This window comes from Rhinichthys klamathensis, unplaced genomic scaffold (genome assembly GCF_029890125.1).
Source record: "Rhinichthys klamathensis goyatoka isolate OS25496 unplaced genomic scaffold, OSU_Roscu_1.1 h1tg000011l_1, whole genome shotgun sequence".
NCBI lineage: Eukaryota > Metazoa > Chordata > Actinopteri > Cypriniformes > Leuciscidae > Rhinichthys > Rhinichthys klamathensis.
In genome coordinates, this window is record NW_026606564.1 from 2,586,688 (window position 1) to 2,598,867 (window position 12,180).

Genomic DNA, 12,180 nt, shown 5'->3' on the forward strand with positions numbered 1-12,180 from the left:
ATAAGTACTGTAAAAAAATGATATTTTAAAGCACACCAAAACAAAAGCATGTAATAAATAAAATGGCAGAGAATTGCAAAACAAAGCGAATGAAAAGAACGTTTAACATTAGGTCCTCCTCGTGAAGGACAGAGGTTTTCAGCATTACGTTTTATCACCTGAGGAGATACATGGAGGCTTTTGTATTGACAAAACCCATCGGCCCACTGATATGAGACATGGCTGTAGACTGAGAACTTAATAGATCTCATTAGACATCCTTTTAGTGTGATCGCTACAGACAATCTGCCAATCAGTGCATAATCGTTTTAGTGTGTCAAAACTGATGGACAAGATCTAGATTGTACGCCAAGCAACAAAGCAGTTCTTAAAATAAAGTCGTCAATCTACATATTCTCAATCTAGCGTCGTGATTAAAAGCAGCCGCGCTCACACACATCTTAGTTTGACACGCAGACATCGGATGCCTCGAACACAGCAAAAGTTGCAGCATTTTCCCCGAAGGAACTAGAATACGTGTTTTCCCCGCTATACGATTGCTAAGCTATCTGGGTTCTGTCCTAAACCATCTAGAAAGCTATGTTCTGCATACTATAGACATCTACAGTACATCAACCAATACAAAAGCATAAGAAACAAGACTTTCCAGTACATCAAACTAAATACAAAAGATAGTAACTGAAATTAAAGACCACAAAACGAAAAAAAAAATCAGATTTGATCCAGTGGTTTGTGATGGCTGTCCAGAGTACTAGCTGCGAATGTGTCGAGTATAATGGGAGGGATATCAAATGCAAAGTTGAATCCGGACTGCTAAAAGAGGGCATTGTGAGTGAAAGTCCAAAGACGTGATCACAATGGTCTCAGTCTGTCGAGAATCACATACAAAGCCCACCGCAGCCCAACACAGTGAACCATTGATGTCGTCAACGGTTGAAAGATCCAGACGACTCGCTACAGGAGAACTACTACTAAAAGACGACATAAAAAACAAGAAAAACCCGGCCAAACATACAAGCATTGTGACGAATACATACTTTAATTAGCTACGGAACAAACAAGAGTCTTCAATGCTATTCTGGTTTGGTTTGTTAACTTGTCAGTTGTCATCGTGCTTCAAGTTACTGCCAGCAGTAAAGCTCAAAGCACTCCGAATATTGCATGATTAGAAGAACGGTATGGTGAACCATTAAAAAAAGCTGTAGTTTTGATACCAGACCCAACTGAGTTCAGAGCTTTTGCATCCATTACACCCTCAAAAATGTAAAGCGAAATACAAACGAAAGTGAAAAGTCCACAAAAATCAAGTCCATTTTTCCTCACACTGGTTTAAGCACTCAGACAAATGTATCGATTTATTGTGACAGGTTTTTATCCCCTTCCACAGTGTTCGTATAGTTGAGCACTATGCAGTAGCATCTATGCAGTGAAACCCATCACACTAGCAGACGACTAGCATTATTGACAATACCAGTAAGAAAAAAAGTGCAATATTGCATGTGTATTTCTTTAGTCGAGAAGAACGACGCCTGACGGCATACCTGTAGAAAATATCCGACAGTAAACAATGGTGCAAAACAAGTATATTAAGGCTTTCTGAGTTTCCTGATGTGGTTTTTTTTTTGTTCTCTGAGATAGTTGTAAGAGGTCCGCGGGCGGGACAGTTTTGGAGAGAGATCGTTCTCTCCCGCGTGAATACACACACACACACACATTCGCACACAAGCAGCACTATTCTATTCAAGCGTGTACTGTCACCCCTAATATAAGGTGTATTACTTCTAGTAGTTCATATAACATCTTTACCATTGAAGCTGCAAGCATAGATATTTATCTACACGTATCCACATTACAATTAAACACATTGCTACATGTATCAACATTACATGGCCAAACAAAAGAGTTCCTCCAAGTGGAAAATAATAATAATAATATTAAATTCATGGTCTAATAAAATTAACAATAAAAACCCCCCCTACTTTTTCAGTTGCCATGCTTATACTACTAATAGAAAACAAAAGGAAATTAAGATGACAATAACTTATTACAATTTTCAGTAGGGAAAGCTATGTGGAAATGCGGCGTTGCAGGGCAGGCAGTGTTTCAACCCGGAAGAAACTCACTGGCCGTTTCGGTTTCAATCGATAACGTTGTTTGGTTTCAAAGGTGGTCAAGAATAGAATTCGTTTAAGGAATGGATAAACTTGACATCGCAACTTCAAGGTTTTCGCAAAGCCAAGGAGGTTTAAGAATGCATAAAGTCACTGCACGTGTTATGCGTGACTGATTCATGAGTAACACACAAATACTTTGTGATAATTCTGCAACTGAACCTGGTTATTGCGTCGTACAGCATGTGTGTGGACAACAAAAACCAGAGAGGGTTTGCCGTTCTGGCTATACAAAAAGACATGACAAACAAGGTTGTGCGAAATTTTCGACGGTAGATGGGACTGTAAAAAAGACCAAAGAACGAGTAAACTTTCCCTTAAACTGTGACGTATCCTTTAGGAAGTTTCAAAAACATGGCTGACAAGTGAAACGACAACGATGGCCGACGGAAAACGTTGTGCTGCTGCTGGTAGCAATTTTGTCTGCATGCACCAAAAAAAAGGCCATTACGGCATTTCAGATGAATCTAGAACACCCAAAGCAAGCCATTTAAGACCAATGCTGCGTTCGCCATCACTTGTCGGTCATGTGATCGTTTAATCACGTGACTTGGGAATGTGCTTGAGCGTTTGTGTCTCCTTCGCCCGTTTGGGTCGTCACTGGTTGGGCGAAGGGGTTCGGAGGAAGACGTGGTGAAGTTCTTCATTTTTGGCCTGTGGAAGTGAGGACTGAGCTTAAAAGGATCCCAGCATGCACGGCGATCGAGTAAGCTGCAGTGTCTTAGAGACGGTGGTCACAGTGCAGAAGGCAGGGGTCTACATGGCAGTGCTGGCGTACTCTGAGGAGGCGGCGGCGGTGGGCTGGGTTGAAGCGGATCCCTGAGCCGAACCCTTGCGGTTGATCATGGAGGGGTGGAAGTTGGGGTGCCGGCGGGCGTGCTTGATGAGGTGGTCGCTGCGCATGAAGCGCTTGTCGCAGAGTGGGCACAGGAAGCGCTTCTCGCCTGTGTGGGTGCGCAGGTGTCGGGCCAACTCGTCGGAACGGGCGAACTTCTTTTCGCAGTCGGGCCAGGTGCAAGGAAAGGGCCTCTCACCTAGACAGAGCACATGGACGATCCACAACTCATTAGACGACACTAATGCCGTATAAAATACACAAGTGCACTATAAAGTAAGCACCTGCACTACCTACTATTCTAGATATAAAGCATACTAACTGATGAACTTCAGACAGCTACTATACTAGTTTTTTTTTTAGCAACTAGGGCTGCACGACATATAAAAAAATGATCAAAATATTGCAAATGTACATATGTGATAACTGAATGATTTTAATACTTAAAAAGTTTTGAAAAGTCAAAGTTTTGGGATCACAGAGAATAGACTGGACACATGACTGTTACATAGGTGTGACATGCTTTATGTTTTAAAAGGGATAGTTCACCCCAAAAATGAAAATTCTGTCATCATTTACTCACCCTCATGTTGATCCTAACTTTCTTTCTTCTGTTGAACACAAAATAAGATATTTTGAAGAATGCTGGTAATCAAACAGTTGACGGTATCCATTGACTTCCATAGTAGGAAAAATGAATACCATGGAAGTCAATGGCTGCCGTCAACTGTTTGATTACCAGCATTCTTCAAAGCATCTTAATTTGTGTTCAACAGAAGAAAGAAAGATCTGTTTCAGGTAGCGTGGGAACACCTAACTGATTCCTCTTTCGCATCTCCTTGAGGTTGACCACACACATACACACAAATTTATGTCAAAATACCCGTCTCTGCAAGTATTTTCGTAAACGCAGTCGGTTATGTCGTAAGTGAACGTAAACAGTTGAGAAAGAAATCGGATGTGTATCATTATATTGGACCCGTGCGTAAGGTCTTAAAGTGACAGTAGCCTATAAATACCTGCTGCTGTCTGTCATTCATGTTAATCAAACAACAAAGCACTGCTTTAACAAAGATTCATCTCAATTTAATTTAAATAAAGTGTTATTTTACATTTAGGCCTACTACCTTTCTTTATATGTAACTTTGTTATATTGTATTTATCTATGCTTGTAATTAGTGTTTTTGTTCTTTTTTTTTTTTCATGACCCCCATTTCAAATTATTTATTTTTCATGCCAATCGAAAAAATTATCTGATCCGTGAATCAAAAAACTGTAATATGATCCGAACCATGAGTTTTGTGATCCGTTGAACACTATTCATAATCAGATTGCAGTTAAATTTTTATTGATTACATGATTACATATTCACACAATGTTATTTTGTAAATTATTCAGAATTTATTGATTCTCCCTAATTCTTTTTTTTACTTTTACTTTCTAAAAAAGCCTATCACTTATAAGACATGAAGAAAGTCTTCTAGATTTGTGAAATTGCACACAAAGACCAGCCAATAGTCAAGTGACCGTAATTACATGAAAAAGGAGAGGCAACACGACACTTAACCACTGAATTTACAGAAATCATTTCATTTTTCATGTTTTTTCAACATTGCATATCTAATCAACTCCTGAAGAATGCATTTTAATAATTATTTGAATTATCACTCATTTAACCATGTATAACTATGTCTTTGGAAGGGTTTTGACTTTCAATCACATTAAAACTCACAAATTCATATAATTTCCTAATTACATGTAATGCAGGTAAACAGAAACTTTTTTTTTGTTTTTGCCAGCCATACCTCTTTCAATAATTTAATAATCTGATTAATGATCTAGTGACATGCAGGTACAAAAATAAATTTTAATCTTTTTAGCTTGTGTTGATTTGTTTTTACTTATTTTAATTTGACATGTTTATGATTTAATGAATTATTAGCTTTTCATTAAACTCCCTACCTCTCTGCAGTTCCTTCATAAACCCCAGTCTGGGAAACCCTGATGTAATGTAATGTTTAATGCCCTTCATGTTGTGGATAACAAAAAAAATATTTTTTTTGTATTTTTATTCAATATGGTACAATACTGTCATATTAAAAGTAGTCAGAATACATTAACTAAATTGTGTAATGTAATAGATTACACTACTAATAACTAAAATTATCATCATCATCATATATTTGCAATCTGTAACTGATCACCTGCTATCATTAGCATACTGTGCCGGGGTCACAGTCGACAGAACCAATCAGGCCATCACGGAAGTTAATCATTTGCATGTGTTTTTATGTCTTGTCAGTTTAAGACTTCAAACGATTTTAAACCAATCAAGATCGATACGACGCGAAAGAGAATCCAAAATGCTCATTTTGGCGAGTAATAATGTTTAAACATTATATTAGATAGGTTTTTATTGTGGTATAAAAATTGGCATTGTGAAATTTCCCTGGTATCTAAAATGTTGGCGTCATAAACTTATTTGGTTACATGGGTCAAAAACAATAACTTTATCGAACGTAATCAGGATACAAAAATCTGGGAACTAATTTGTTACAGTTACGTAAAAAAAAAAAAATCAGATTATAGTTAGCCTACATTTTGTAAAAAATGTAAATACTATCAGGATTACAATGGTTTCACATCTTAAAACTAAATAAATGAGTATTTTGATAATATTGTAGGGCTGGACGATATGACCTAAAATCAAAATCTCGAATAATTGAACATTGAAAACAGATCCGAGAGAAATTTTGACAAGGAGAATTAAAAACAAAAGGAAAGAAAAGACCGGTGCGTGTAAACTATTTTAATGAATAGTTAACCAGGACGAATCAGGCGATGAGTATGTGATATGTAATGGCTGTGAAGTGCTGTATAACAACAAACTCATTAAGCCTAATAGCCTATATCCAGCCTTTGCTTGGGATGAGCGCATTTCATTTCTTGTGTGTGTGTGTTCGGGAATTTGCAGTGACGGAAACAGTGACAATTTTAAGTTTGAAGGAGTAAAGCCTGTGTTTAGGCTATTAGGGAAATGCAATTTGGCCAAAGAAGAACTTTTACTTTAAATAAGCCAAATGTAATTTAAAAGCAGCCTACCGGTACTTCAGTGCAATATGTTACCATATCATCACGCTTAACACTGAGAATTTGAATATTTGTAATGTGACGATCGGGTGCAGATTTCCAAATCAGAGAATAATCACAGGTTCGAGTAGGTGGCGGGTGGATGACTTATATTAACAGCGAATTCAGTTGATATCTCTATTTGACAGCTGGTTTTGTCGCCATACTGGTGCATGCACAATTATTCTCCTAAATATAACTTTTCACTTGACTTCATTTACATATGTGACCTCGAAGGAATCCAAAAGTAATCAGATTACATTACTTTCATATTGTGGTGCTTGGATTATGTTACTAAATACTTTATGAAGTAATTTAAAACTGTAATGGAATAGTCCTATATTTATAAAGTAAGCCTAACTCTGTGTACTAATGATTTTAGTGTAGTAGGCAGCTATCTGTAATTGCATTTTTAGTGTACTAATAACTGTAGGTCTACTGGTTTCTCTCTTACTATACAAGGTCCTGCACTTGTGTTCTGTTTAAAAACTATCACTTTGTCTGGAACAGTAAACTAAATTCATGAACAAAACCAAGTGGTAAAGACCGTTTTGAACAGCTCGTGGAGAGAGGCCAGGTGTGGCTTAAATGGCTCTTTTAGCTTTAGTCAAATAACAGAAAGTGCATTTACATGGGAACCGCGCACGCGCGCGTTCTGTAATCGAGCTCTGTTCATATGCAAATACAGGGTTCGTCACTATACTACTACTATACTCGTCCTCCCTCACGCGCTCCTTCCTTTGTTCATAAACTTTCTTTGTTCGGAGGCCACAGTTGGGAGTTTTCACTCTTTTGTTCAACTAACGAGTAGTGAATTACATTATATTATCCACAAATTCACTTTTATTAGATCTCTATTCATAGCGGTTAGTGAGAGTTGACAGAGGGAGCCCCTGACAACAGTCAACAAACAAACAAACGGCCGACCGTTAAAAGTTACTCTAACCGTGAGCTCCAATACAACAACCCATAATATGGTTAAACCCTTCCAGCAGGAAATTTTAAAACTAATACACACTATAAGCAGTTTTTAAAATTGTATAAATTTCATACCATCCAAGTTAATGACAAGGACAGTATAAATGCGCATATTCAAGGTACATAACGTTACATGTACACACATACGTGTATGATTAATGTTAATGATGTCTGCGGCGTAAGCGTCCATCCGCTCCCATGTGCTTCAGCTTACCTGTGTGGGTCCTGATGTGCGCTTTCAGGTGGGATGATTTGCCATATACCCTGTCACACCCGTCGAAAGTACAGGGGTGACGCTTGGTGGGGGACCGGGGTGCGCCTCCTCCTCCCCAAAACTGCTGAGTGTTATTGTACTGTCCCGGGACAGGGGTGGCAGAGGGGGTCATGGTCGGCGTCGGGGTGGTGGAGTCAGACAACGTGGTGTAGCCGCTCTCTCCGCATGACGAGTTGCTGCTTTCGGAGTAGGCCGACATGGGACGAAACTTGCCGTGCAGGTCGGTGAGGATCTCCGCCACCGTCATCATATTGGCCCCCTCTAACAGGAGCGTCTCCCGCACCTCCCTGTCCTCGCTCGACCCGTCTGGCTCCCCGGCAGGAAGGCCCCGAGGAGGGGCCTGAGCCGCACCAGACACCGGGGTGGGTCGATGGAGGACGGGACCGCTGGATATCGACACCAGACACTCAGCGGCCAGATAATCCGAATAGGCGAACGACATTCTTTTTTAAATCGCGACTGGGTTTAACGACACAACAAAAGTTCTGATGGAGAGCCTCGTTTCCTGAGCCCGTGCGGTTCTTCTCCAAAGACTTTCAACACGTTGTTTTTTCTCATCAGCAGCAGCGACCTTTGCTATTTATCTATGATGAATACAAACAAAACAAATTAAATGAACGATAAAAAAAAATATCCAAAAGAAGTAAAACAAAAATAATACGCTACCGACGTGTCTGCGTTTCAAGCCCCAACGTGGTGTCCTACATTGCCCCTCGCTTCATTGTGTCTGCTGCTGAAACCGGCAAAGCCCACGCCACGCCACGCCCCCGGTAGCGAATTTCGGAATACTACTACGGAGAAGGCTTGGCTCATGAATATTAATTACGTAACGCGCCGTTCGCCCAGTAGGCTAAACGGATTAGCTGAAAAGCAGACAAGAGTAAATAGGCGTGGCTTAAGCAGGCGAATAAAAGAATCATGGCGAGCTCATAAATATTAATTATAATGCAGAACCAGGAAGGTTACTAAGCAACTTCAGAGTGACTTAATTTATATTCATACACTAACATTTGCCATAGTAAGCTTCGTAATCTTCCAGTCGTCAGCATGCAAAGAGAAACACGCACCGAATCACGTGGTGAACTGACGCGCACTACGGGCGTGGAGCAAAGAGACCATTTAATAATAAGTCAAATGACATTGTAGGAAAAAAATAATTCTGGTCACAGTGCAGTTTGCTTCGAGTAGGCCTAGTGCATATTAATAATAGTAATAACAGCTACTCAAATGAATTATTATCAGTTGGTGACGTCATAGCGTAGACTAAATGAAGATGTGGAAGGCGCGCGGTGTCCTCTTCATTTTGAAGACTACCTAATCTTACCTAATCTACAAGACAAGACAGCTCTAATGGAGAAAGGAGTAGTATTTAGATCATGGAATTAAATTTTGGTCTGTTTTTTTTCTTCAGTTTACTAAAATGGAGGCGGGTCACGACATGCCCTGTTTACACTCACTCATCTCTCACGAAGTTGCACTCTAATCCTAAAATATAAGTCCTTTGAAATAGTTTCTACAGTTTCTAAACAACGCCTCTTGCCATAAACTGTGTCATCATCAGAGTGCACAATGAACACCCCAGCAGATTAGACCCAGTTCATCAGTGTAGGCTACAGGCCTTCAGCCGTTCCTCCCAAGACCAGATGGAGTCTGGTGTTAGAGTATTACAGCGAGCAACAAGCCATGAAAAGCCATGATTATGAGATATAGAGAGTCACTATGGATATAGGGCAACCTGAAAGCCTCAACAGATGCTGTGAATCATGCATGATGGCCTCCTCCCTTTTTTGTCTAACAGTTCACACAGTGAAATGTGTAGTGGGAAAATAGGTAGTGCTTTGGAGGATTGAAAGGAATAATGGAATACTGTTAGTGAAAATAAAGGCTTTGTAGGTAGTTTGTGTGTGTGTGTGTGTGTGTGTGCGTGTGTGTGTGTGTGTGTGTGTGTGTGAGTGTGAGTGTGTGCTGTTCATGTAAGATTTGGGGCCACACACACACACACACACACACACACGTTGATTTAACTCTTTTTTTTAACCGTGTGTGTGTGTGGCCCCAAACCTTAAATGAACAGCACACAAACACACACCATGTTGATTTAACTGTTTTTTTTTTTTACTTCTTGTGAATTATTTTTTTAAAAGAATGATTCAAGATTTTTACTGCAAAAAAAAAAAAAAAGGCTTTTGCACTTGCACTCAAGCTTTTGTTTATTACAGTAATGTGCTTCACTGCACAGCTAGACCTGTCCAGAAGATGGTGCCAAAGTTGAGGACAAGCCTTTCTATTCCTCAACTGTCTTCAGGGAACAGACTAGATTTAAACTTTACTATCACTTATATTTAGACATTTAACAATGTAAAGCCTGACATATGTAACAATAGTCCGAAAAATCTTCTTCTTTTTTTTAAATGTATACCTCGGGAAAAAACTCCTCAATCATATTCAGAGCAGAGGCCATGAGCAAAAAATATACAATATGGTGCAGTTGCTGATATTTACATGGCCGAAAAGTAATATGACAATTTGATATCTTGTAAGTGTAAATTAGTGAGATCTTTAATATAGAATCTGTATCTCCCAATAATGTCTTACTAAGATGATATAAATGCAACACAAATTCCTCAAAAGCCTGACGCATCATTTTTGATAATCACAATTTAACATGAATTTTCAAAAAGATCACACTGTAAAAAATAATAATGTACTGGTCATTTTCTGCCAGGACATTATCCAGTAATTTTACGGAATTTTCTGTTAACCCTAAAACACAACACAACACAATGCATAATTCTAAATACAGGTAAAGCACATAAAAAAATAAAGAAAAATAAAAATAAAAATAAAAACATATATATATATACAGTACACACAGTATTGATTCAGTCCATTAAGAGTAAATTTTTTTATGTGAAACATTTTTACATTTACACGTAAAATATTGAATAAAAGCAGAAAAGTCTATTAAATATACCTTTTGGGAAATATAAGTAAAAAAGTAAATAAATTGATCAGAATAATGTTTGGTAGGCTACCATGACAAATAAAACTGAGTAAAGACACAAGTTAAGAAACTCAAATTTTTGAGTAAGCCAATTTAATTAAACAATAAGTGATGTGAATCCACTAAAAACAGATTTTTAAGCATGTTGTATGTCCAATTTGCAGAGATTTTAACCCCTTAACTCTGACCGTCCTGCTAGCAGGTATGCTCGGTTTTCTTTTTTATTTAGCGCCTTTTTTCATATCACGTATTTTAGTAATCATCGTGAATTAGGTATCATTCGAAAGCTTACGAACTCAAAAAACATCCTGTGAAAACCGTTTTGAAATTGGACGTTGTGTTACCATGGTAAGTAACAATACTTTTAATTCTTTTTGCGCCCCCTCCCCTAGTGGGCGTTGTCAGGTTTCATATTACAAAATTATTTTAACTACTTTGTAATCCATTGAGAGTTTATTTTGAAAAACGAACAACTGTAAAAGTCATTCTTTCACTTAGTAAAAATCAGTAAAGGTTTCACAGCAAAAAGACACACGACCTGAAGGGGGCGTTTTTACAATTATAAAGGGCTTTTACTTGCTATAAAGTATAAACTATTAATCAGATGGCAGAAGGCATGCTTATTTTCTTTAAAAATAAGATAAACATTGTGGTGAGGCACTTACAATGGAAGTAAATGAGGCACATCTTTGGATTTTAAAGCACAAATGTGATTGAATTCATAAAAACAATTACATTGATTTATCTGTTAAAACCTTATTAGTCATATTTATGGCTTTAGAGCTTTTCAGCACTAACTTTTCATAGCAGCAAGGTTGTAAAATGTAATATACTGTACACAAAAAAGCTAGTAAGTGATGTTTAACTCATAAATGATACACATTTTATTTACACTTTTCGTGATTTTGTAACAGTAAGTAAGTGTTTACAGATTGCCCCCATTCACTTTTACTGTAAGTGAACATTATGCCATAAATGCTGTCGATTGTATTACATAAAGCCTATATATAACACACAGCACAAGTGGCATGATCATCTAAAATAGAAATGAAATAAAACAAATTGCTCTTTAAACAAAATATTTCACAAACATTGTAATTAAAATAATGAAATAATTATTCAACGTTTCAAAGGTAAAACTTTGCTCAATGCTCAAGCCATGCCAAATCCGTGAGCATGTTGTGTTGTGAGAAGGCAGAGACTCAGTTCAAGATGTCCATCGGTATGCTGCTAGATTTTGTTAGCTGGATGGTCCCCTGGTGGGCATCTGTCTTCTGATTGGTGTCTGAATGTCCTGTGGGTTTTTTTTTTTTTACAAAGGCTTAACTCAACATCTATCCATTCACTTATGTGGTTATGCGTTCCTAGTAATGGTCTCTTCCTATAAGTGCTGGTGCAGGGCATTACTTTAAATCCAATCACTTATGGCTATGTCTCCGGTGCGTCTATCGCTCCAAAATCTCTGTTTAATCATGTTGCTTATCTTCTTCAGTGGTAAGTGTTTCATATCCTATTCTTTAATATCCTCCTTTGAATATATTTCGACTAATATAAAATGGTCAAGTAGCCTTAATGATTGTTTCTCTACAAAGTTTTGTGTAAGTGTTAGTACTTCTGCATTCAATGATGGTTTTTTAACTTGCTTATGTTTTTATAAGCTGACTGCCACAAACTCCACCAAGGTCAACTTTGCAAGTCTACTTGCCCTGGTAAGAGAATATGTTGATACATATGTAACAACAGTATTTGCTTTATCATTTTTACAATTATGGATTTCACCAAATGGAGG

The 12,180-nt window shown here is 38.0% G+C and overlaps 2 protein-coding genes across 2 annotated transcripts in view; one reads left to right on the forward strand and one right to left on the reverse strand.

Moving 5' to 3' along the window:
* Positions 1 to 1,709: 1,709 nt before the first annotated feature.
* zgc:153115 (uncharacterized protein LOC768186 homolog) lies at positions 1,710 to 8,055 on the reverse strand. Its single transcript, XM_056263989.1, has 2 exons — positions 7,328 to 8,055; positions 1,710 to 3,205 (listed from the first exon to the last, which is right to left on the reverse strand). Exons 1-2 carry the CDS (start codon positions 7,827 to 7,829, stop codon positions 2,928 to 2,930), a joined length of 780 nt encoding a protein of 259 aa, XP_056119964.1. The 5' UTR covers positions 7,830 to 8,055; the 3' UTR covers positions 1,710 to 2,927.
* A 3,677-nt stretch (positions 8,056 to 11,732) lies between these two features.
* Positions 11,733 to 12,180, forward strand: part of LOC130101515 (uncharacterized) — a 57,539-nt gene continuing 57,091 nt past the window's right edge. Inside the window, exons 1-2 of the mRNA XM_056267288.1 lie at positions 11,733 to 11,885; positions 12,050 to 12,100. Of these exons, the coding sequence (XP_056123263.1) occupies positions 11,816 to 11,885; positions 12,050 to 12,100 (121 nt within the window). The 5' untranslated portion in view covers positions 11,733 to 11,815. The remainder of the gene's footprint in view (positions 11,886 to 12,049; positions 12,101 to 12,180) is intronic.

What these genes read in the sequence shown, in the direction of transcription:
- zgc:153115 (XM_056263989.1), bottom strand. Translation starts at nt 7,829, where the DNA reads ATGTCGTTCGCCTATTCGGATTATCTGGCCGCTGAGTGTCTGGTGTCG. An exon ending in GCACATCAGGACCCACACAG is followed by an intron (nt 3,206 to 7,327) that starts GTAAGCTGAAGC and finishes TGCTCTGTCTAG; the next exon opens with GTGAGAGGCCCTTTCCTTGC.